General features: G+C 36.2%; 1 protein-coding gene across 9 annotated transcripts in view; it reads right to left on the reverse strand.

Annotated features, from left to right (window-relative positions):
* FIP1L1 (factor interacting with PAPOLA and CPSF1) overlaps window positions 1-27,861 on the reverse strand; it is an 80,909-nt gene that overhangs the window by 22,356 nt on the left and 30,692 nt on the right. For 5 of the 9 annotated variants that reach the window (XM_054728992.1, XM_028143804.2, XM_008140308.3 and 2 more), the window contains 4 exons: window positions 25,628-25,735; window positions 16,688-16,781; window positions 12,538-12,694; window positions 723-749 (listed from right to left, as the gene is read on the reverse strand). In XM_054728992.1, the coding sequence (XP_054584967.1) occupies window positions 723-749; window positions 12,538-12,694; window positions 16,688-16,781; window positions 25,628-25,735 (386 nt within the window). The remainder of the gene's footprint in view (window positions 1-722; window positions 750-12,537; window positions 12,695-16,687; window positions 16,782-25,627; window positions 25,736-27,861) is intronic. The other 4 variants (XM_054729022.1, XM_054729009.1, XM_028143802.2 and 1 more) reach the window with 1 other exon arrangement.

Genomic DNA, 27,861 nt, shown 5'->3' on the forward strand with positions numbered 1-27,861 from the left:
CTCTCCTATGCTATCTAAACTCCACTGTTTCTGTTTATCAAGGTCATTTTTATTTTAGATCCACCCTTCCAAGAACTTTCACTTCTTATTCTCTTTATGCTCCTTGGCTTTTAATGCTGAACTAAATTAACACACTTGCTGCCACATTTGTATCACACTACCAAAAACCCTAAAATTTTTTTTTAAAAATAACACTGGGCCACATATAACTATTGATCATACCATTATAACAATGAACAATTTAACCACTCAGAGAACAACCGTCTGTCCAGTTATCAATCTACCTAACAGTGTGGCTCAGAACATATATACTCATATTATTGAGTTATGCCAACAGGGGAAAAAAATAAAAATCAGAAACCATAATTAAGTCAAAACAAATGATCTCTCTTGTCTCTTACAGTCACTTTATCATATAAAAAATTCCTTGGTATTTTTAATAAAAATTTTATTTTTTTATCCTATACTCAGTTCTCTTCAACCAATTGACATGGTGAGAATTTTCTCAGAATCTCTATTTCTACAGAGATGGGTAAGACAGGTATAAGAAAACTAATTATCTTAAAACTGGAATGAAGCAAAGGCAGAGCTGAAAATAGGACCTTGAAATCCCAATAGCCTATTCCATATTCTAATCGTATCAACACTGTCCCTCCTGTAACTATAGGCTTGAAATTTCATGTTTATTAACAATGATGGAGAAAACATGGAAAAAGTTTTACCTGGAGGTGGTACAGTTATTGGAATACCTAAAAAACAAGTGATGAAATTTAATATAGTAATTGGATTTTATAATCTGTAATGTATTTATGCCATCACCAAAAAACACCTTTGAATTAAAACCCCTCGCCTCATTATCCTGGCTTATTCACTGGAGAGAAGCATTCTATTTTCTTGCAGAGGACCAACGATTCGAGTATAACATCTGACTTCCTGATGAAAAACCCAGTCTAACAACTTGATAACAGGTTTCCCCCACAAGTTGTAATCACAAAGTTAGACAACAGTTAAAAAAGAGCACACTTGTGCATACACAAATATCCAACTCTATGAAAATAACACTAAGTTTGATCAACATCTGATCTTGTTATTTTAACATTTTAATAGGGAAATTGATCAATGGGCTCTTTAATGCTGTAGATACTGCAAGGTAACTCTGAAGATGATGGGTATTCACTTAGTAAAGCTATGTGGGACATTCAAGTGTTGATTTGTATTGTTTTTACTGTGGTTGAAAGGAGGGGGGTAGTTACTTCCCTTGATTTGTGGGAGTAGAGAAAGGGGGATAGTTAATTCATATATATACACCTACAGGGCATGTTAATATGGACAATTTACTTCTACAGGAGTCAGAAAATATTAATTTGAGTGACTCTCATTCATTTGCACACATTATAAACTTAAAGAAATTTTCAACTATGTACAGACATTCTAAGTTTATACTAGTAAAATGTGCCCTTAAATCCTAACGTAAAACTTATGCAGCATGCACACTGTAACTACTTTTTGTTTAAAGAAAAATAGCATTACTAAGTAGGAAAATAGAAAAAAATTACTTCATAAAAATTTTATACCATAACTTCAACAGAGTTAAAATGGTTTACTAAATCCTATCTTATCAAAATTAGTCCAAAGAGGGAAAATAATTATTTCATTAACTAAATGCATGGGGAAAAATAATGAAAAGAGAATCACTTTCAAAAGTTTTCTTGTCGCCGAAACCGGTTTGGCTCAGTGGATAGAGCGTCGGCTTGCGGACTGAAAGGTCCCAGGTTCGATTCTGGTCAGGGGGGGTGTGCAGGAGGCAGCTGATTGATGTTTCTCTCTCATCAATGTTTCTGGCTCTCTATCCCTCTCCTTTCCTCTCTGTGAAAAATCAATAAAATATATTTAAAACAAAAAAGTTTTCTTGTCAATGGAAAATCTGCTAATAATTTATTTTAAAACTTTCTCTAAGTTTTACCAGAATAGGTTTATATAAAAAGATCTTAAGGCAGCAAGTAGCCTTAAAATGGAGAATGCCCATCTGATTTAACCACCATGAAATAAAGAGTATGATAAACTTATAAAACCAATAGGACTGAAAAAGATATGTAAAGCAGCTATCATCTTTCAAAAATCATTATGCCTTCATAAGTCTACATAAACTGATGTACACTTAAAGGCAATTCTGATCCATCCCTGTGGTTATCTTGCTGCTTTTTAAATTACTAAGCTAAAAGAATCCAGCAAACAATACAAGCCAGCAGAATCCCAGACACCTAACTGAATGGAAAAAGTAAGACAGGCAGAGCATATTTAATATTCTTAATATCCACTATTACCCTGATTTTCTTTAGAACAGTATAGGTTTTTGTCTAGCACTATCGAACTTCACTGTGTAACCTAATTTTTATATTTAAATACCTGACTATATTCTTACATGTATAAGACAAAGAACTGTATCAAATTCAGCAATCCACTCTGTAATCCTAACAACTTTACCTAAATGAACACATGAGCAGAATGTATCATTTCAGCTAATGCTCACATTCACTACAGCTTACTAAAATGTGAATTCATGCAAAATAACTATGAAATTACTAATCAGACCTCTCAAAATTTAGTCCTCAAAAACATTTAAGTTGTCAAACTTTCACAAAACAGTGATAAGACATATAATCAAATTGTTAAGTATAGTCTGCTTTTAATTTGAATCTTACTACAATAGTATCATAGGACAGACTTTTTAAAAAAATCAACTGAAAGGAATTAAGAACACAAAGAAAAATCATGCTGTCTATATAGATGCCTTTCCAATCAGTATCTACACATCAAAAAGTTGGCATGACAGCTAGAAAGGGACCTTTTTATGAGGCCTCTATTCTACATAAGATATTTCAATGCAGCTCTTTATTGGTAAATGTTCACTGAAACATAATTATAAAGTTGCATAAACACTGCATAATCAATTCTTTGACAATTATCAAATATATTTTCAATTCAACTAAGAAAGTTTAACATGTGATATTATGTTAGGCCAACATAATCCTCCATCTACAAATCGCTCTTTAGCATTTGACTTTTGTTAACAAAAGAGAAATAGTGTAAGGAGAGAAAAATTTAATCTCAAAAATCCCATGCTCTTAACACTCCGACCTTATTGGCCAACACATGTGCTGCCTAGCCAACAGACTTGAAATACACAAGGCAAGTACTGTGTTTCTTTTCTGTATCCTTTATCTGTAAAATGAGTAGGGGAAAAAATGTTTATTTTCCAGGAAAGTGTTTTATAACAGTAGTAAAAGTAAGATTTCTAGTACTGGCCTAAAGCTTTTAGAAAAGTAGTATCCAAATTCTAAGAAACTGAACAGATTAGTAGTTTTGGAACTTCAGCAATCATTAAGAACCTCCTGGAGTTTGTTAAAACACAGATTGCCGAGCCTCCCCAAAATGTCTGATTCAGAAGTCTGGAGTGGAGCCAGAGAATTTGCATTCCTAACAAAGGGGAGATGATGATGTTGCTGACCAAAGACCACACTGTGAGAAACACTAGATTAGATTCTAAACTTCTCATCTGCACTACTGAATACTTCAATATTCAATACAGGCAAAATAAATGACAGCCTATATACTATCTGCATCATCAAAAGGAAAAGGAGAGAATTTAATTTTTCTGGTATATAACACACACTCTTAAATGTAAAGTGTGAGTGTAGGGGGACCTGAAATCCTACTTGGGAGACTGAAAAACTAAAGCAAAGAAATACAAAGACAGCATACCTGCAAAATATACTAAAAATAATTTTTTTAAATTCTCACAAAATTAAGAGGCTTCACATTCAACAATAGCAGAAAAAAACGAATAAAAAATATCTATGAACTCATTCTCAATGTTGCTCATGATTATTTTGTACTATAGGCCCAGTGCACGAATTCATGCAAGTGTGGGATCCCTAGGCCTGGCCGGCAGCAATCAGGGCCAATCAGGGCCAGGCTGATCAGGGCCTGCTGGCCAGGGGGAGGGACGGGGTGTGGGAAGTTGGCCACTTGCCCCGAGGAGTGAGCCTGCTAGGAAAGGGGCCGGGGGGCCGTGTCTACCACCACCCACCCCAGTTCCCTGTCCCAGCCTAGGGCCCGAAGGCCACAGCGTCAGGAGATGAGGCAAGGTCACCAGGCCAGGCGCAGAAGGAATGGACACTGGACGCTGCCCACGGGAGGTTGGCTGTGGGAGTGCACTGACCACCAGGGGGCAGCTCCTGTGTTGAGCATCTGCCCTCTGGTGGTCAATGCGCGTCATAGCGACTGGTCAAACGGTCGTTCTGGTCATTCAGTCCTAATGGTCGTTTCGGCTTTTACATATACAGATAACTAAGGCAAGAGTTATGGGACATGGCTTCCAATGATCCCTGTGCCTCCTGGTATTTATGCCTTTTTATACCTGTGGTATTGATATCTTCCCCTTGAGTCCTGGTTGGACACAATAACTTGTTTCTAACAAAATACAGCAAAAATATTGGGATGTCACTTCCATGATTACATTTCAAAAAACAGTGACTTCCATTTTGCTGGTATCCTCTAATGATTTCTGGGCAGTCATACTTTGATGAAACAAGCTGCCACGTTGGAGAGAAAATAAATCTTTTAAACAAAGAGGTTAGTGAGCTTGGAGATGAATTGTCAATCAAGCCTATGAAATAACCATCTCAAAGTCTGTAAGAGGCCTTAAAGAGAGGATCCAGCTAAGCTGTCCCTGCATTTATAACACCAAAAAGACTGTTCAATAATAAATATATCATTATTTTAAGCCACTACATTCTGGAATAATTTATTATGCAGCAATAGCTAACCAATATAGCTATTATATTGGTTATATAATATGTTATATAATAACTACCTATCATTTTTCTCTATTAAGTTTAAAAAAAAAAAAAACGCATGGCAGAATTATGTGAAAGGTCCTCACTGGCAACTTCCAAATTTCTAGTTCCTATTTCTCAGATAATTTCCGAATTTCAACACCACTATTAAGTTACGAATAAAAAACCTGATTACTTCCCTTAAGTCTCAATGATTTCTACTTCAAATTCATCAAGCTCATACATAAATCTCTACATAGAAATTGAGTATAAAGTCAAGATTTATAAAAATCATTAAATATCACCTTCCACAACATACTTTTTTTCTATGTACCAGTATTCTTAAAATTATATACACATATATCATCTATCATTTACTCTTTTTATAACAAGTATAGGATACAGAATACTGTAAAACTATTTTTTAATAATTAAGGTGAAACAATTAATTGTAAGATACAAACAATGGAAATAATTTTAAAGGAAAAAATGTGTTAAAAGGTGCTATGGTTATAAAACTTTAGTAACAAAGTTACCAGAATACTTTATACCTAAGAGGTAAAGATGATGATTTATGGTAACTATAAATGAAATGAACTATTTTATCCTTACTAAGATCTCTTAATCCCCCAGTTTATAAAATAATCTACAGGCTGCAAAAAATTAAAATTCTTTTAAACAAACAAAAACATCTCTGATAGAAACTTCAGTATTTTTACAAAAAATCTTGTAAAGGAACTGATCTCTATTAGCTCACATATAATCACAAAATGATTGGAAGAATCAAAAAAATAAGAGTCCAATATTAAATTAAATTATATAAAATGCAGCATCTATGTTATTAAAATAATACAATTATAAAGGAAGTATCCATGGGCAAAGAAGACATTCAAAAATCAACATCCTAAAAATCACCATTCAGAAGAAGCTTTTAATTCTATTAAACTTACATTTAAGTTAATTTTTAATTGTGCCAGAATATACTACTAATTATAGGTAATTAGCAATAGTCCCTATTTTCAGTATATTAAAAACACAATTGCCTAACCGGTTTAGCTCAGTGGATAGAGCATTGGCCTGCGGACTGAAAGGTCCCAGGTTCGATTCCGGTCAAGGGCATGTATCTTGGTTGCAGGCACATCCCCATTAGGTGTGCAGGAGGCAGCTGATCTATGTTTCTCTCTCATCGATGTTTCTAACTCTCTGTCCCTCTCCCTTCCTCTCTGTAAAAACTCAATAAAATATATTAAAAAAAAAAAATAAAAATAAAAAAATAAAAACACAATAGACTGTTGTTTCTTTAACAGAGAAAAACAAAACATAAGAGAAAATGAGTACAGCTCTCAAAAACGTCAAAGAATTCTTTTGCAAAGTACTTCTGTAAAAGACATTGTTGAAATGCTTCCATTTTTGGCAAATAGCATCAATTAATAAGCAATCTGCTATGTAAAAAACAAAAACCTTCATGGAACTATAACAGCTTAATTAATGTTATATTCATGAAATGGCTTATCAATTAAAGAGACAAAATTGTAACTTCCTCAAAGATGCTAATAATACTCATCCAATCTTCTGCCGAAGCAACAGTTCTCAAAGCGTAACCTGGAGATTCCTGGGGTCGCTAAGTCCCTTCAAGGAATTTGCAAGGCCAAAACTACTTTCATAAAAATACTAAGATAACATTTGCCATTTTCACCCTCATTCTCTTACAGGTGTACAATGCCACTTTCCAGAGGCTATGTATGTGACATGTGAAATCACAATAGATTCAATGCAGGAACAAACAGGAGAATTCAGTTTTCTATTAAGGCACACAGTAAAGAGACTGCAGAAGTATAAAACAATGCCACTCTTTGCACTAAATGTTTTTTGTTGCTCTGGAAAAATAATTATTTTTCAAGAAAATATATTCTTAATATTAATACATAATAGGTATATTCTATTTTTTAAAGTAAGTATTTTAAATATAATATTTTAATTCCTCAGTTAATATCTAGTACAAAAAATAGATGTAACACGCATAAATAAAAGTTCTTTGGGTTCTGCAGTAATTTTTAAAAATGTAAAGGCCTCTGTGACCACAAGGACTGAGAGTCACTGTGCTAGAACCATACTACTAACAGAAAAGTAATCTAAAGATCTGGTAGGCCTTGGAAGAAATGCAGAAGACTCCAGATGTAAGCTGCTTTTCTTCCAAACTCCATGTGTCATCACTAACCTCAGAATTAAGATATTTAAGAAATAAACAAGATTTTCAAGTTCATATTTGTAGTACTAGATGAGTAATAAAAGACACTGACATACTTGACAATCTTTTAAGAAGAAATCTAATTCCTTTTAAAATGTAGGAACTTACACATATTGAAATCTAGGTAAATAACTAAACCTTATATCTGGCTTTAAGAGCAGGGATGACCTGTCTCTGGTCCAGACTACTGGGCTACATCTCAGTAAAACAAATAGTCTTCTTCAATGTAGAATTCTACTCCTGAGCTGGATTTCAACTGTTCCCAAGACAAATAAAACCACAATCACATGACCCTTAATACTGACTGAGGTAACAAGAAATGAATTATACCATATATGGCTTGTGTCAATAAACTCCATTATTAAAAAATGAAGATAAAAAATGACACTAAAATAAATTAACATTTAAAAGCCTACATTAAAAGTCTACCGTTAGCCGAATTGAGTTAGAAACATATTTATGTAACTGTAACATGGGGATTTTCAGATTTATAGTTGGTACAGTCACACAGGCACTTACCAATCAAAATGGGCACTGGCTTTAACACTATAGCTGCATAGATACATAACAGTAGGTTTTGATTAAAGACACGGTTTGGCTCAATGGATAGAGCGTCAGCCTGCGGACTGAAAGGTCCCAGGTTCGATTCCGGTCAAGGGCATGTACATTGGTTGCAGGCACATCCCCAGTGGGGGGTGTGAAGGAGGCAGCTGATTGATGTTTCTAGCTCTCTATCCCTCTCCCTTCCTCTCTGTAAAAAAATCAATAAAATATATTAAAAAAATAAAAAATAAAAAAAATAAAAGTCTACCGTTAAATGTAATAGGTTGAACGTAGTTATTAAAAGTATGTTTATAATCATTAAGGTTATTTTATTTTAAAAACAAGTAAGCCAGACACAAACAAATATGGAATGATTCCACTTATATGAAGTACCTAGAATAGGCAAATTCATAAGAAAAAAAAAAAGAGGCAACCAGGGGCTGGTTGGGGTAAGTAGGAAGGGGTTGTTGTTTAACGAGTACATAGTTTTTGTTATAGATGATGAAAAAGTTTTAAGTGCAGATCCTAGTGATGGTTACACAACGTTGTGAATGTATTTAATGTCACTGAATTATACATTTACAAAATGGTTAAAATCATAAATATTTTGTTTATATATTTTACCACAATCGAAAAAATAAAAATCAACTACTCTATAACATCAAGCCTTCCAATTTTACAAATTTTCTTGTAATAAACAAGTATATCAGAACTAGTTTATTCAGTAAACAGACTTCTTAACACAAATGAGGCAAATAGAAATACCTCAGTGAACTGGACATTTTTTTTTTTTTAATTCTGATTCCTGTTCTTTACAACCTTCCTTACCCACAGATATGTATATATGCATGCACTTCAACATCAAGGAAATACTTAAAAAGAAAGAAAAGGCTTTTAAGACATGTTATTGGGGTGAGTACACATAATCCAATAATATAGCCTTCCTGACACAGGTAATGAATGCTTCATTTCAACATTGTTAGTAAAATAGGCTTTCAAGCAAAATTGCCTGGATTAGAATTCTGGTTCTGCTACTTTTATAGCTATTACTTAAACAACTTGAGCCCCCGAGTTTCCTCATCTGTAAAATTAGAATGTCTATTTCAGATGCTATCAAGAATAAAATTGAGCCCTAACCGGTGTGGCTCAGTGGATAGAGCATCGGCCTGCGGACTCAAGGGTCCCAGGTTCGTTTCCCGGTCAAGGGCATGTACCTTGGTTGCGGGCACATCCCCAGGGAGGAGTGTGCAGGAGGCAACTGATCGATGTTCCTCTCTCATCGATGTTTCTAACTCTCTCTCCCTCTCCCTTCCTCTCTGTAAAAAATCAAAAAAATATATTTAAAAAAAAAAAAGAATAAAATTGAGTTAATACAAGAAGTATGCTCAGAATAACGTTTTCAATAGTAAGCATTCAGTAAGTATTAGCTATTATTTGTATTATTACTCAACCAATGCATGAAATCACACTAACACAATAGATCTGGTTCACTAGAAACTGAAAATAGATTTTCTGAAAATTAAGGAAGATCTTGAATAATCAGTTTGTTTTCAAGCTGTTAGCTTGGCAACAAAGAACCAGATTAAATATTTTCCTTTTTAAAAATTCCAAAAAGTCTCAACACGTCCCTTAAATGTTTATTCTGCTCTCCAATACAAAGTCTCCTCTACTTTTCATACTAATCTATTGTAGCCAGAAATACTTTGTTCTGTTTCTAAGGTTTCATGTATGTTTGTAGATGTGTGTTTGAGAAGAGGAGGCAACATGCCTTTCCTCTCCTGTTAACTATCTGACAGTAAATGTCCCTTGAACGAGCATTGTCTACCACACCTCTTCACTGCTAAGGAGTAACTATCTACTTACGCTATGAAACAACTATAGAGTTGACTAAAAATTTTATCCTCCAAAATAGGGCACTTGTGAGTGAATAATAATCATGCAAGGATAAAAGGTATAAAGTAGGATTATTCTAGGCAAATCTGGATATCACTATTTATGAAAGAACTGGTTAACACCCAAAAATATGGGCTCAATATATTATTACTTATTTGTCCCATCATATATAGGACTATAGTTTTAAAAACTTACGCCTTTGAAAGCTAACCAAGGCAAAATTAAAATATGTTTAAATTTTCAAAAGATTTTTTTACATTTTAGTATTTCTCAGCAAAACACAAAGAAAACCTAGGGTTTCTACTAGAAAAATGGAGCTTACTTATTAAGGCAATGCTTCCAAAAGACTCCTGAGCCACAGTGCTTTCTTTCATTAGCTGCATATGATTCTTTTTTGTTTTGCTTTGTTTTTAGAGAAACACTGATGAGAGAGAAACATTAATTGGCTGCCTCCTGTACGTCCTCTACTGGGGATCCAGCCCACAACCTGGACATGTGCCCTAACCAGGAATTGAATTAGTTGCCTCTTGGTACATGGGACGATGTTCAACCACTGAGCCATACCCGTCAGGCTAGTTGCATATGGGTCTTAAGGTGATATAAATGACAGCAAACTCAATAGAATATACTGTAATCATGTGGTTCTTTGGCAAATGATGTCAAAATGTGTCTTTAATCAAAACCTACTGTTATGTATCTATGCAGCTATAGTGTTAAAGCCAGTGCCCATTCTGATTGGTAAGTGCCTGTGTGACTGTACCAACTATAAATCTGAAAATCCCCATGTTACAGTTACATAAATATGTTTCTAACTCAATCAGCTAATATATTTGGAAAATTTTAAATATACACAAGATATCTGTGATTAGCACCATGGGGAAACAGCTCACAATCTAATAAAAATGAGAGGTATTTCAGTTAGCCTCCACTTACACAAATATTTGGTTTTTTGTATGAATTGGTTATCTTCTCTCACCTCAATCCAGCAAATATACCACAGCTATGTATTGCTTAAACCAACATTAGAATTAATCTATATTTGTATTCCTTAAATGTGATAGGACATTATGGAAGTATAATCTAAAAATAAGCATCAAAGGAAATCAGGACAGACATTTAAAATATGGAAAGCATGTACCTGAAAATTAACATTAAATATTTAGTTTATGCAACAAAAATAATCTGTTACAGAATTCCACAGATGTGAACACTATTAAAAGATTTATTGTCCTTTAAAGAGATTATATTGCAAAAAATGGGAATAAGGTATCATTTTGAAAAAAGCCCACTTTCAGATAATGCCAGTGCCTATCAGCAATATCTCCCAGAGCTACTAAATATTCTTATACCAATTAGATATTTATTTTTTCATCATTAATACATATCACCACTCTCTCACCTTAATAAACAGCTAGTATTAAACTATATAAAATGAGAATATACTATTTGACTAGTAAATAAAAAAATCCTTCTAAATTTAGTACCTAGTTAAGTTTAAATACAATTATAAAGCAATCTAGCATAAGGTCTATTATTTTATATATATATATAAAAAATTGGTTAAGGGGGTAAATATTAAAAGCTTATTGGGAATAAAATAAAGGCCACTGAATGAAAGGTTGAAAGTATAAATTTTGGGGATTAGGTGTAATATTTTCTATTGATACACACATATATATATTAATCATCTTTTAGTCTCATTAAATCAAATATGTTCAAAATTAACTATTTATACATTTTATCTTTCTTCAGAGGACAAAGAAATAATTTATGAATCATTAAGTCATTAGCTTTTTATTTAGTTAATTCTCACCATATTAAAGACACAAGAATCATGGGTTCAATCACAATTTCTGGCTTATGTTTCAGAACAAAAATTCTTGTTGGACCAAGAATTAACTGAACTTTAGAAATAATGTTGCCTGGAATAAGGACCTCTATCCAGTTTTCTCCTTTATTTTAAGAAAACAAGATTCTCTATAGCCAGAGTAATTTTTCATAATTTTTAATCCATTGAAGGTAGAGGTGACAATGAAAGAAACCAAAGGTGTTTTGGCTTTAGGGCTGATGTGATAATGAACTTTTAGAGGCCTAGGATTACCATATTCTGATCATAACTGGCACCTTAAAACAAAGACAGCTCTCTTGTAAATGTGAAGTGAGTGGTCACGGCTCTTAAATATAAACTGACATATACTACAATCTTAACATGTACTATACATTCCAATTAGGACCAATAGCTAATATTTACCATTTTTCTAGGCATTCTCCCTAGAAAAAAAAGTAATTATTATCTAAATCTATCTTGTTAGTTTCATTAAAAATTGGTTAAGGGGGTAAATATTAAAAGCTTATTGGGAATAAAATAAAGGCCACTGAATGAAAGGTTGAAAGTATAAATTTTGGGGATTAGTTGTAATATTTTCTATTGACACTAATCTAGTTTTTAATAAACAATCAAAAGTGGCTACAAGTATAATAAAAATGTACATTAATTTCCTGTCTCACTTAAAAGAAGTAAATACCAGGTACCTGGCATCCAGAAGTAATCTCCTAAAAGGAAACCAGTATAAAGACGACAACCAGACTGAGATTTTCATTTCAGAAATCTCTTCATGGGATATAATTTTTTTTCTAATCTATTCCAATTCTAAAAGCATCTTTAAAAAATTTTTTAAAACAACTTAACATTGTTTATAATTCAATATGGGCTTATAAATATATAATTAGCAGCTTTAGTTTGGGGAATATGATATTTTGGATCATTTTAGTATCTACATTCTTCTCAATTTCTGTATACTGTCTCTGCTATGCTGAAATAGCAAGACACGTATATATGTTTCAGTGTAAATCTACTGAAGACAATATAATTTCATAATCTATTACTTTTAATGTAATGCAATCAATGTTATTTTTAAATAGATATATTTTAATTGTTAAATTCAAAATAAAAGAAACATTGATGGATTATTTACTTTTTTTTTTCCAAAACCAAATGTTTTATGTACTATTTACCTGGTGGGGGAATCAGAGGTGGAGCAGTGCTGACAGTTGGAGGAGGTGGGAGAAATGGAGGAGGTGGAAGGTGGGTAGGAGGAGCTCCTGGAGGGAAAAATGGAGGTGGTTTGCTAAAATTGTTGTCTACTTCAGTAGCAGATCTTTCAGAAAGGACCTAAAATTAGAGCATAGTTTATTTTTAAAAAATAAATAAACATTCTTATCTGCAATTAAACTCAAGCAAGTTAATTTCATTTAATCTAAGAATCAAAGTAAAAAGCTTTATTCTCATACACATATTTTGAGAGTAATTTTCTGTGTGATGTGTATGTATATACACAGAGTCAGTATACATTCTCACACACGTACTTAAAGCCCAGGAAAAACAACTGATGTCATTACAAAAAGACTACTGAATACAACATAATTGATAAAACATTCTAAACAAGAGACAATTAAGTACTTTATAAATATAATATAATAAAGATTATCTTTGTTACCCAACCAAAGTTAAAGTATTCAAATTAAGGGCCTTAGCTTGGCTCAGTGGATAGAGCATTGGCCAGTGGAATGAAGGGTCCCAGGTTCGATTCCGGCCAAGGGCACATGCCTGGGTTGCAGGCTTGATCCCCAGTAGGGGCGAGTATAGGAGGCAGCGGATCAGTGATTCTCTCTCATCATTGATGTTTCTATCTCTCTATCCATCTCCCTTCCTTTAATCAATAAAGATGTAAAAAACAAACAAAACAAAAAAAAATTTTAGGCAATGTACTCATTAGTCCCAGATACTAGCATTAAGAAAGTAACATGGCATGAGTAATTCGGGGGGGGGGGGGGGGGGGGACGCGGGGGAGAGATGTGTGTGGAAGAGATTAACCACAGAACTTATATGCATACCCATGGACACAGACAATAGTTCAGTAGGTGGGGAAGGGGGTAGGGAGAAAAAGGGGGATGGAACAATGAAGATTAAAAAAAACAAAAAACAACAGTAACATGGCAGCAGAACCAGATATTCATTGCAACAGGTCCTGTCATCACCAGGTTGCAAAGTAAGAGACTGTAAAGCATGCATCAACAAGATGCAAGAGGCAGCCAAATATGTAAATGACTTTTTGATGTGACCCTTGTAACTTTAAGAACAAGCGTTAATACCTGAAAAGTAAAAGTGATAACAAAATACTGATATGTATAAACAGGTAAGGAACAGGCAGCAAATCTACAGGAGATTTGCACCAAGGAATTTGGATTTTTGACAAGCTCCCAAGGAAATTATAATTCACAAAGAAGTTTAGGAAACATAGTAGAAATAGGCAACATAATATATATTTAGCTTATACTTCTCAAATCCTTACTAGCTAAAGCATATAACTTAAACATATAATCCCTCCTTCCATTAACTTTTCCTCCATTTATGAACAGTAATTTTTGTAAGGCATATACTGATGTTATTTTTTTAATGAAGAGATTTATTTTAAGAAATTATAGCATTTTGAGGGTGGGAGAAAGTGAGGACTATCTTCATTTTAGAAATCTCTTTGTGCCCCTTTTCAAGATGCTAAAAAGAACATTTTACATGATTAATTTATTAAAGACTAGAGGCCCAGTGTAAAAATTCATAACGGGAAGGGGTCCCCTCAGCCCAGTCTGCACCCTCTCCAATCCAGGACCCCTCAGGGGATGTCCGACTGCAGGTCAGACATCCCTCTCATAATCCGGGACCGCTGGCTCTTACCTGCTTACCTGCCTGCCTGCCTGATCGCCCCTAATTGCCCCCCCCTCCAAGCCTGGTCACCCTCAACTGCCCCCCTCTGCTGGCCTGTTCATCCCTAACTACCCCCCCACCCCTGCTGGCCTGGTCACCCCTTACTGCCCCCCCTGCCAGCCTGATCGCCCCAAACTGCCCCCCTGCTGGCCTGGTCACCCCCAACTGCTCCCCCTGGCGACCTGGTAACCCCCAACTGCTCCCCCGTGCCGGCCTGGTTGCCCCATGCAGCCTGCTGTTCAATCGTTTTGTCGTCCCTCACTAATCCCCCTGCCAGCCTGGTTGCCCCACGCAGCCTGCAGTTCAGTCGTCCATCCAGTTGATTCAGTCATGACAGCCCCTGGCTTTTTATATATTAGGATAACAAAAATCAAAACACTTTGTACATTTTTAAAGTACTCACAAAAAAAGTAACTAAAACAAAATAGAAACAGACTCATAGATAGAGAACAGACTGACAGCTGTCAGGGAGGAGGCTGAAGGAGCTGGTTGAAAAAGGTGAAGGGATTAAGAAAAAAACACCTTATAAACACAGATAACAGTATGGTGATTACCAGAGGGAAAGAGGTGGGGGGAGGAAGAAGAGGATAAAAGGGAGATATAAAGGATGATGAAAGGAGACTTGACTTGGAGTGAACACACAATACAATATACAGATGATAAATTATAGAATTGTACACCTGAAACCAATATAATTTTATTAACTAATGTCACCCCAAAAAATCCATTTAGGAAAAGGAAATAATAAAACAAAAAGTGTGGTCAAGCTAATAGCTGAAAGTTTCAGCTGGTAAAGTTCTAACTTGAATTATCCCAGTTACTCTTCCCCTTTCATTCTTTCACTTGAAAACAGGCTTACGAATTTTTTCCCTGAGAAAAACCATATTAAATAAATGATATAGCCATAAAGTTATCATAAAGAGATTTTAAGTTATAGCTTTAAGAATATGAGAAAATGCAAATGACACTTTCAAAAGAAAGAAAAAAAAGGATACACAAAAATATAATAGTTTCTCAATCTTGCTTAGTGACAAGGGAAGAGATGTACCAGAATGTTAAGAGTGATTATTTACATAGTAGAATTATGAGTGATTTTATTTTCTTTAGACTTTCCCAATATTTTCCTCTTTTTGTCCAATGAAGCCATACATTATGTTTATAACAATAAAAAATGTCTTACTAAAAAAATAAAAAACCCCAAAGGTTATAAAGAGCAGCTTTTGTAATAAAAGTGATTGACTCTATACCTTAAACCTCTTTGTGCACCCAACACATAGCATAGCACTATGAATATATATTGAACTAGAGGCCCGGTGCACGAAATTCATGAACTTGGGGAGAGGAGGGTTTGTCCCTCAGCCCAGCCTGTACCCTCTCCAATCTGGGTCATCCCTCTCACAATCCGGGACTGCTGGCTCCCAAACGCTTGCCTGCCTGCCTGCCTGCCTGCCTGATTGCCCCTAACCGCTTCTGCCTGCCAGCCTAACCACCCCCTAACCACTCCCCTGCCAGCCTGATCGATGCATAAACTGCTCCCCTGCTGGCCAGGTCGCCCCCAACTGCCCTCCCCTGCTGGCCTGGTCATCCCTAAATGCCCTCCACTGCAGGTCTGGTCAACCCCAACTGCCCTCTCCCACTGGCCCAGTCCCCCCCAACTGCCCTCCCTCCCCTGCAGGCCAGGTCGCCCCTAATTGCCCTCCCCTGTTAGCCTGGTCCCCCCCCCAACTGCCCTCCTCTGCCAGCCCAGTTGCCCCCAATTGCCCTCCCCTGCCGACCCCGTCGCCCCTAACTAATCTCCCTCCCCTGCAGGCCTGGTCACCCCTAACTGCCCTTCCTCCCCTGCAGGCCTGGTCACCCCCAATTGCTCTCCCCTGCAGGCTTGGTGTTCCCTCCCTCCCCCCAGGTACCCTCCCCTGCAGGCCCGGTCACCCCTAACTGCCCTCCCCTGCAGGCCCGGTCGCCCCTAACTAATCTCCCTCCCCTGCAGGCCTGGTCACCCCTAACTGCCCTTCCTCCCCTGCAGGCCCGGTCACCCCCAACTGCTCTCCCCTGCAGGCTTGGTCCCCCACCCAAGTGCCCTCCCCTGCAGGCCTGGTCACCCCTCTAGCTGCCCTCCCCTGCAGGCCTGGTCACCCCTAAACTGCCCTCCCTCCCCTGCAGGCCCAGGTGTCCCTAAATGCCCTCCCCTGCTGGCCCAGTTGCCCACAACTGCCCTCCCCTGACAGCCATCTTGTGGCAGTCATCTTGTGACCACATGGGGATGGCCATCTTGTGACCACATGGGCAGCCATCTTGTGCGAGGCCATGATGATCAACTTGCATATTACCTCTTTATTATATAGGATAAATTAAATTAGAACATGCATATAATTTTTCATTTAAAAATATAATAAAGTACTAAACCTGTATGTTGCTGTTTTCATTTGCCCGTCGCCTTCCTTCAACTCGGCTGATGGTTATAGTCTGACCAATAACATCAATTGACCCAGGTAATCTCCTGTAACATAAAAATTCAATCAATTCACTTTCACCTAATTAGATGGTTAAAAATAACCAAATATCAAGTGAGAAATAAATCTAAAACCCTTTGCAATGTACTTTAAAATAAAATCAGCTTACAATACACACTGAAAACATTTCACTGAATTAGATTTCCCTAATCTGCTATCACAAACACAAAATCTTATTAATAAACTTATGCCAACACATCCAATGATGATGTCAGATTTAAATATTTTTATAGGTTTTCTTCTAAATGCACTATTTTTTAATAGTATCCAAATGAATTTATCCTTGTGGAATTGAATCAGGTAATAAATGCTAAACAAATGGAAATAAAAATTTTGTGCCACTATAATTATAACACATAATACAGTTCTATTACAGAAACTTTTAGAAATTCCCCAAAAGGGCCTGAAAATACTTATTTTGATACACACAGGATATCTTCCTCAGTGACTTATTCCAAGCAGCACAAAAAGGGAACCAGTTTTGCATTTCTGATAACTTGCCTTTAGATAGAAAAACTCATGTCTGCCACACCTCCAATTGTATTTATAATCCATTAAAGTATATGAGTAGATGGAAAATTGTCTACCATAAAATGCTGCAAATTCAACAGGTAAATCTAGTAAGTTAAAAAAATTTTTTAAATGTTAAAAGCCATTTAGTATAGTTAAGGACTTCATAGAAGTATATATGCTTCAGATAAAGAACTTGTAGGAACAGGCAATGAAAATTAATGCAAATTAGATTAATTTCTCTTCATCTGTATTTGTTATAAACAATTCTACCTTTAAAAGTTTATAAAAGTAGGTCTTGCTGGTGTTGCTCAGTGGGTAGAGCGTCGGCCTGCAGACTAAAGGGTTCTGGGTTTGGTTCCAGTCAAGGACACACACCTCAGTTGCAGGCTCCAGCCCCAGGCCCTGGCTGGGGTGCATGCAGAGGCAACCAATCGATGTGTCCCTCTCACATCGATGCTTCTCTCTGTCTCTTCCACTCCCTTCTACTCTCTCTAAAAATCAATGGAAAAATATCATAGGGTGAGGGTTAAGAAAAAAGAAAAAAAAGAAACTTATAAAAGTTAGAACCACCAAAGTACCATATATCCTTCCACAATTACCAGAGTTAGGTTCCTAAAATGACTAAAAACAGCAGCTACCATTTGTTGAATGGTATTTATTTTGCCTAAACTTCACAATAATCCTTAACTTAAAAAACTACTGTATTCTTGTTAGATATTATAAAGCTAGGGCCCAGAGTAATGTCACTGACCGCAGCAACATTTAAATGGCAAAACTAACTTTTTCAAACTTGTGTCTGATTCTAAAGCATACAGACAGACCCTTCCCTTGAGTCATGCTGCCTTCCAGAAAGATAACTGGCCTTTGAGAAATATAAGACTTCTGGAAAATCAAGAATTGGTATAAATTTGTCTCAAGCTTGAAAAGCCTCATAATTTTATGTTCACAAGAACAAAATAGCCCTATAGGAAGTGTATAACGACATTTGAAATGTCTTCAACTACACAGTCAACTCCCACTTACCATCTTGCCCACTTACCACCCATTCTCTATACTTTTAATGAAATTATTTTAAAAGTTCAAGCCTTTCTGGTTTTATGCCTTTGTCATTGATTTCCTAGGTACCCTCATGAACTAAAAGACCAAGAATGATTTTACTTAACTTATATACTTCAATAAGCTGGGAAACTAACCTAGCATGAATGCATTAGAAAAATCCAAATACCTTTAATATAAATATTGCTCCAATTTCTCCCCCCAAACTTAAAATAATGATGAAGCTATGCCCACTATAAACTTCCTATCAAAGATATATACACACAACTCACATTCACACATCCTAACAGATAAAGGTATATATTCTGAGGCCAGGATTTCTCTAATAACTTATTGCTACATAAACTTCACTATAAAATCTTCATTTCTATGATTTCCTTTTTCATACCTTTCTACTCTCAATTGCTGGATTCTCCCCCCTCTCCATCTTTTTAAATTTATTCCAATCAAGAACAATTTTCATAAATTTGTTGGAATTTTCAATTTGGATTGTAAATTTTCCAAATTGTTGAAAATAGCAAAAAATAAATTTAGATTATTTATTCTAATTATGTGCCAGAGAGAAATATTTCTATAATCTTTCACCATGGATTTTGATGAACTTCTGCTTTCAAAACCTCTGCAGCATATAGGAGTACTATATCTCTTAAAGTTTATTTTAAATATGATCAGAAAAGTCTATTTTTTTCAGCTTTAAATGGATTATTTCATTCCTAGAGATCCACAATGGCAAATACTATACTTCTAAAAACATACAAATGAGAAATTAACCTTAACAAATACATATCTCTAGAGGGAGTCCGGAAATGTTTAACTCCTTACATTTCCACAAAAATAACACTTCCTTGCCCAGGCATTTTAAAATATATATTTTATTGATTTCAGAAAGGAAAGAAGGAGAATATATAGCTACATCAATGATGAAAGAGAATCTCTGATCAGCTGTCTCCTGCACGCCCCCTACTGGAGATTGTGCCCTGATCAGAATCGAACAGTGACCTGTTGGCTCCAGCTGGGCTTTGCCCAGGCATTGTTAAATACAAATTACTTTACCTTAATCAGAAATGTGAAGGTTACCATTTTGTTTGGAAACATTTTATGAAAGATACATAAGCATGTACTAAAGTAATAGAGTACATAGTAATACAGATGAGTAATTAAACAATTCGATGTTATTCTGATGCTACTGGAAAAAAGTATCCAACCGTATTATTCTGTAAGTTTTTGATGTAGGACTTTTTATTTCAATACATAAAAAGATGTAGTAGAGCTTCATAATGAGGATCTTCCATAACTTGGATTTCATACTGTGTTCCACACAGCACAAGTTTAACTGAGCTTAAAAATTTGATCAGTAGAGCAGACAGCTAATGTAGCTATCAAGATTATCTTCCTTATATGGGACTCAATCATACAGTACACAAAGCTGAAAGAGACAAACTAATTACATGAGATCTAGTTTCATTAAATCTACAGTGTAATATAGGCAGTGAATGTTCTCAAGAGACTCCACCTTTCCTTCTGGCACAGATGAAAATGAAAACACCTCTGATGCTATAATAAAATTAAATTAAAATGATATCCTACATAATAAGAACCTAATATGCAAATCGACCAAATGGTAAAATGACTGGTCAAACGACCAGTCGTTATGACGTGCACTGACCACCAGGGGGCAGACACTCAATGCAGAAGCTGTCCCTAGCCCGCAGGCCCCAGGCCAACCAAGGCAAGTACCAGCGCCCCCCCATCACCCTGCAGAAGGTGACCAAGGCGGGCCCCCCCACCACCACCACCGCATCGCCCCGCCAGTTGCCCCACAGATTGGCTCTTATCGCCAGACAGGCCTAGAGACACTACCCATGCATGAATTTCGTGCATTGGGCCTCTAGTGTTTTGGTAATTTTGATGAACCAGAAAGGGTATAAGAGCTGCTTACAGAGATAAAACAGAAATTTTAAGTGACAAAATCAGAGCCAAGAGAAGATAGACATGTACAGTATATAAGAAAGATTAAACAGGGAATCATTTAGGGGTCTGGAATTAATCCACTTTACATTATTTTCAATGGAAAAAGATGATTCAGTTTTTGAACAAATCACTTCTTGAACAGCTTTCCAAAAGTAGTTAAGTTCGAGAACCAAGTTTCCACTGTATTTAATTCACAAGTAGGCTGCAAGTAAGGTATGCATCCAATTAGTTTCATTTTTACAGATATGGAAAAAGGCTCTTTTGTTCAGTAAAGTACCAGCACCAGGATTCAGGCTCAGATAAGAACTCCAAAACTTTTCCCTTCTTCAACAAGAAGTATTTTCTATGCTAATTTTCTGGGGCCTGAATTTGTTGAATGTTTCCTTTTTAAGCTATATAAAAACAAAAAATCGTAAAAGCCTAAAGGTGAAAGATGCTAAAATTTAACTCACTGGAAGATATAAATGTGTTCATTGGGTAGTCAAGTGTGCTCATTTGTATGCAAGAGCATGAAATAAAGCTTTATCTACCTACCATATTTATGCTTAATTTCATTTTAATGTATCATTGAGAGGAAAAGATATTCTGCAGTGAAATGTTTAAAAAAACAAAGCCTTCATATGTCTCATCACATAAAATCTTATAAGCTGCACAATATAGTAATATGCAGAGTGATCAATCAAATGCTATAAAGGTACAGGTGCATCTTTTCAGTACATTATTTCACTAAGACATAATAGTAACTGGTGTAAGAACAGATGTAAAGGTCTCTCTTAAATATAATGTTCACTTAACATCTAGTTTTATTACTATAAGTTCAATGTTTGTCTATTATAAGAATGCAAGCACATTTAAATAGATGAGTGGTTCTACATCAAAAAACAATTTTACTATTCCTCTTTCAAGAATCTGATCAGTTAAAAAGCACTGACATTGATAAACAAACTTAACAAAACAATGTTGGATCTGTAACTAATTATCTAAGAGGATCAGAATTTGATATTATAAAATGAAAACAAAACAAAGAAATAAACTGAACATTAGGATAAGTATAGTAATCATTCATATTGCCAATTTCATACTGTGTTCACTAAAACGGTTTCATTCTTCTTACTAATTGGCTTTACAAATTAAAAATCTGATAACAGAAAGTTGCACCAATAAAATGCCATTGTTATGTACACATAGTTAGCTTGCAGAACAATAATAAACAAAGTTTGAAAAATACTGTTTTATATAAGAACAAGAATGACATAAGCCCGAGACACCCAGCACAGTAAACCGTGATTTTTGCGGACCTCCATTTAATGTACTTCGGATTTAACAAAATTTCTAGTCCATATGGTCTATGTGAAAATTAACACCCGGTTAATTTTTAAATGCTTTTAAGCAAGATTTGCTTATATTAGTAATTAAATTAACAGGTTATTTTTTTGTTATTAATTATTTTTAACAAATTTCAGAAAATAGGCCATATATTAGAAAAAACACTGCAGCAATTTTGCTGACATAAATATTACATGTCTACAACTAGTCTACATATTTAAATCCAAGAGTAACCACTCAGAAACAATGTTTGGAGAATGATTAGCACGTGATTACATCTTATCTTGCGTGGTGATGGTTCTGTTGTCACGTGGCATAACTTTCTACAGCAATTTTGCGTGAAGCCATGCCTCAGCCTTGTGCATTTGTTTACTCACGGTGACTGGTGAATGAACGCATTTACTAGACCTATTCAGTATAAATTTAAAATTACAGTAATACACACAGAAAACTTTTCTGTAAAACTCAACTTTTCATACATACTTAATTACAATTACACAAACATGTCTACATAAGTAAAAACAGGTAAACTAATTTGTCAATTTTTAAACATACATTTGGAAACCCTACTTTATGACTTCAGCTTTAACAACACCTCTCTCATCCAAATTAGTCCATTATATCGAGTTTTTACTGTATAGTAACTTATGAAAAGGATCTCAACCATTATTTAATTGATCTTTACAAAGTAAACAATACTTCAAAAAATACTCCACATTAATTAAGAGCTGGAATCTCATTTTCTATCTCATAAGAAAGTGTGCGCGTGTGTGTGTGTGTGGTACCATTTAAAAAAAGAAAATTACCTTTTATCTAAAGGTTTTATTTTTAATTTTCAATAACATAAAACATGTGGAAAAGTACAGCCTCAAATTTATTACTACCTACATTCCCTGAGACTAATCACAAAACCAGAATGAATAGTTTTGTTTCCAAGGTGTCTTTTTTATGGTGGGTAGGAGGTGGATTATATAGTGTAAGTACTGCAATGTATCACTTTCAGATCTGAGAATATTTCCTCTGTAAACTATCTTATTTGAAGAAAAATCTACGGTATCAAAAGCAACTATTTTAAGTAAAAAAATTCTAAGCCAAATGATTGATATAAAAGGATTTCCAGATGTTAAAATAATATTAGCAAAAGAAACAAATGTGAAGTTTAAAGTTACATTAAAAATAATGGATTTTTTAAGTATTTCTATGTCTCTGCTTACGAGTCAACTTGCCTGAATTGTAGATATTAAAGGCCGAAAACATAGGACTCTAGCCCTGACTATGCCTCTTAATTAGCCATGAATTTGGCCAAATTCCCTAATCTCTCAGATCTCATTTTCCATGTAAACCAGGGACTAGCCAGAAAATAAAATTTCAGGATTAATAAGGCCTTCCAGATAGCACAACCTAGAGCTCTATTATTCTAATATCCAAATCTGTTTTATGTCATGAAACAGCTATAAGTTTAAGAAGATAATTATTCTTTACATACAAGAACTAGCTGATTCATTACCAATAGTAGCATGATGAAAATGAAAGCTCTTATTGTCTGGCCCTTTTCAGATCAGTAAATTGCTTTTCCACATCATTGAACAGATTAAATATAAATCCAGTGTTTCGTTATGTACTATGTGCTATAATAATGTAATTAGTTACTATATATATAAATTACAATATAAGCACTGCTATTAAACTTTTGGGTTCCACAGAAATACTAAAGGTGGAAAGATTCACAGACTATAGATTTCACTCCACACTTGTCAGATCTAACTTTTCTTTGTTTCAAATGACTCTTGAAATTTCCATTGTTTCTTCAAGCAGAATTTTAGTCTTAAAAACTAAGATGGCCCTAACCAGTTTGGCTCAGTGGATAGAGTGTTGGCCTGCGGACTGAAGGGTCCCAGGTTCGATTCCGGTCAAGGGCATGTACCTTGGTTGCGGGCATATCCCCAGTGGGGGGTGTGCAGGAGGCAGCTGATCGATGTTTCTCTCTCATCGATGTTTCTAGCTCTCTATCCCTCTCCCTTCCTCTCTGTAAAAAATCAATAAAATATATTTTTTAAAAAAAACTAAGATGAAGGCCCTGCCCAGCTAACTCAGTTGGTTAGACAATCATCCTGATACACTAAGGTTGTGGGTTAGATCCCTGGTCAGGACACATACAAGAAACACCCAATGAATGCATAAATAAGTGGAACAATGAAGCAACGTGTGGTTTTTTTTCTCTCTCTCTCCCTCTAAAAATCAATAAAAAAAAAATATGAAATATAAAACATAAAAACTAAGACTAATCAATACTGTATATAATATATCTGAAAAAGTGTCAATTGGTACTTTTAAAATAATAGTAAGATATACAAGTTTTCATTCTATAACCTGTTAAAGCAGCACATGCAATTGATACTATTCTAAGAATATAGATAATACAGGGTGGGACAAAAGTAGGTTTATAGTTGCTTGAATGAAAATAATATAATAATAAATAATAATATAAGAATAAGTTGTCAGTTTTGTATACTCACAACTGTAAACCTATTTTTATCCCACCCTGTATATTTATATCTGCACAAACTACTATACTTATAGTTTAGATAGCCTTTAAAAAGTTGAAAATATTTTTGACCTTGAGACAAATACCCACTTTTGAGAATGTCTAAGCTTATTTTCTCCTAACAAGAAATCCTATCAAAGAAAGTTGACTAGAAATTCCTATTACTCATGAGGAATATATAATGAAGTCCCTCCAAAGAAAGAAAATAAAATTTTGATGTTTCTTTCCTCTCTGCTTTTCTTTTAGATGTTATAATCAAAAATATCTAATCATAATTTACATTTTTTTAAAGTCTGTAAATGAAGATAATTAAAAGCACATAAAAAGAGGAACAACTGTAATAATCTGAACAATAAAGATTTATTTAAAAAGGAAAAAAAAGCACATAATATCAAGCTGCCCAGGAAGAAAGCTTAAAATTCTATAACAAGAACATAATACTTTCCCCATCCCCCAATATACCATCATTGTTTAAGACTTCAAATGGCAAATGAGGAAGGTATCTTAGTCTATATTTCTAAGTCAAGTTAAGTATAATTGCTCAGACTTATTACTGTTGGCATTGCACTTTCATACCCTAACATATTTGCTTCTCACTATGTCCCTTAGGATAGACATTATTATTCCCATTTTACAGGCTCAGAGAGTTTACAATACCATCCAGGGCTGTAGACTCTGTAAATGTAAGATTTAGAACACAAACCAAAATTTTATGATGGGTGGATCATGAGTAAAAGCATAGCAACAATAAGGGAAATAGCATTTCCTAGGATAGCTGATAGACCACTTCCTATTAGCAGATTTATGCACTGCAGTTGGGATATAAAGGTTGGAAAGAGTCAGTGGAGTCCAATTTTATAGCTCCTAAATACTAACACAGAAAGTAAATTTTCTCCAACCAAGAGTGAAAAGCACCGAGGGATTTTTAACAGGGTGCATTATGAAAAAAAAGAATTAAACCTGCAGCAAGGGGGAGAAAAACATTTACTGAGCACCCATTAGCACGGTTGCATTTGGGGAGGGGGGAGGGAAAGATAACCCTAGGAGTTATATGCATATATGCATAACCCATGGACATAGACAATAGTGTGATGAAGGCCTGGGCGGCGAGGGGGAGTGCGGGGGTGTGGGGGGGCAGATGTGGGGAGGAGGGGGGGTCAATGAAGGGGAAAAGGGGGTATATTTATAATATTTTCAACAATAAAGATAATTTTTTTTAAAAGGCTGGAGAAATGAGAAGCATTACATAAGGTGCTAAGGCCTTATTTACAAAGCAATTTAAGCCCTCGATACTATGCTAAAAAATCAAAACTCAGGGAGTAAAAATATGGCAGAGTCTAATAGAAATTTATCATCTTACCAATAAGACCACACTGATGATCTAAACATCAGAGAGTATCCAATGTTTATAAATAGCCTTACCTTAGATCAGGTGATTCGGCCCTCCCATATCGATCCTGCCACTTCCCAACGCTTGAATTGGCTTTTCTGGAGGCAGAACTTGTCTGGGACTGAGAAGAGGTGCTGTTTCTGGTGAGATAAATTTTCTATGTTTTTTCTTATATATTGTTGCCTCTGACCCCTCCCTGGTTCCGTCCCCCCCCCTCCCCCCCGCTCCCAACACAATTTTTCTAAAATATTTAATTATGTTCCTACTAGAGGCCCAGTGCATGATTGAATCATGCACGTGTAGGGTCCCCTACACGCTTTTGCTTTTTGCGGTGGAGCCTGGTGCTGGAGCAGACAGGCACCCAGCTCCCATGATTTTGATGGTCCCCGGCTGCTGAGGGGGGCTACCCTGCTGTTGAGAGGCGCTGCCATGGACACCTGGCTACCCTGCTGTTGAGAGGCGCAGCTGGGTGTCTGCGGCAGGCCCCCTCGGTGGCCGTGGATCTGGCCGTTGAGGCACAGGGGGCGGAAGTCCCGCCCCCTGTGCCTCTCAACAGCAGGGTAGCCCCCCTCAGTGGCAGCGGATCCGTGCCTCTCAATGGCCGGATAGGCCCCCCTGAGTCCCGCCCCCCAGCCTCCTGCCGCCCAATCATGGGCGTAGCAAAGTGATGGTAATTTACATGTTACTCTATTATTAGATAGGATAGTATTATTCTCTTCAAGTCACATAAAATATTTGCTGTGGTAAGACAGCTAACGGTGTTTAAATATAGACATGTCATCAACATTTTATTAATTCTAGAATATTTTTAAAAATATTTAACATGGATGGTACCATGTGAAAATGCAGAAAAGCACCAATACTTTCTTCAGGTTGTAACATGTAGCTGAGAAATAAATTTCTGAGCCTTTAAGAATTAACTAGAGGCCCAGTGCACGAAATTCGTGCACGGGGGGGGGGGGGGGGACCTGTCAGCCTGGACTGCACCCTCTCACAATCCGGGACCCCTCGGGGGATGTCCAACTGCCAGTTTAGGCCCGATCCCACTGCAGATCAGGCCTAAACCACCAGTCAGACATCCCTCTAGCAATCTGGGACCACTGGCCCCTAACTGCTCACCTACCTGCCTGATTGCCCCTAAACCACTCTGCCTGCCTGCCTGATCACCCCTAACTGCTTGCCTGCCTGCCTGATCACCCCAACTGCCTGCCTGCCTGCCTGATTGCCCCTGATTGCCTCTGCCTCAGCCCCCGCCACCACGGCTTCGTCTGGAATGTCGTTCGGCTGCCCAGTCTAATTAGCATATTACGCTTTTATTATATACACTAATAAAAGAGAAACATGCAAATTGACCATCACTCCACTATGCCCACCAGCCAATCAGGAGGGAATATGCAAATTAGGACAAAGATGGCGGCCACCCAGCTGCTCCAGGCGCAGAGTGGCCGGGTGGGGCAGGATGCCTGCTATGAGAGGGAGGGCAGGGGGCAAAGGGATCTACAGGAGTGGCACTCCGGCCGCAGCAAAGACAAAGACTGCAGACTCAGGAGTCTGCAGCAAAGACAAAGATGGAAGACGGCAGACTCCTGCCTGAGTCTGCAGTGAAGACGGAGATGGCAGACTCTGGCCTGAGTCTGCAGTGAAGATGGAGATGGCAGACTCTGGCCAGAGTCTGTAGCGAAGACGAAGGCGGCAGACTCTGGCCAGAGTCCGCAGCAAAGGAGGCAGACTCCAGCTGGAGCAAAGGCCTGGGTCCCGGGTGCCGGAGGAAAACCGGTGCTAGAAGCCAAGGGAAGGAAAGTCTATTGCACGAATCTCTTCATGCAATGGGCCTCTAGTTATAGATAACATTAATTTATTCAGTTTCACAAAATCGTATTCAAAATTTTGGTATTTCTTTCCCCATATTCTTCCCCTCCTATATTCTTTAATAAGGTATAAGTATTGTTAGAGTAACCAGTTAACAGTAACACTGATATGTTTCATAAAAACCTACACTAAATATTTCATAAAAATTCATTTCAAAGTCATTTATTCTTTCAAAGATTCTAAAATATATATATATTTATGTATCTGTTTATGTATAAAAACAACACAAAGAATAAACCAGAAATAAAATAAAATGAAACTGATTATTGACAGAAGTGAAAGAAATAGGAGAAAGAGTGACAAATCTTAGTATACTTTCAATAGCCTTGCTTTGAAACTACATTAAATGTTGTATGTATGTAAAAAGCAAGCATGTCAATAAGCATGAAGGAAAAGA

This window comes from Eptesicus fuscus, chromosome 2, assembly GCF_027574615.1.
Source record: "Eptesicus fuscus isolate TK198812 chromosome 2, DD_ASM_mEF_20220401, whole genome shotgun sequence".
Lineage (NCBI taxonomy): Eukaryota > Metazoa > Chordata > Mammalia > Chiroptera > Vespertilionidae > Eptesicus > Eptesicus fuscus.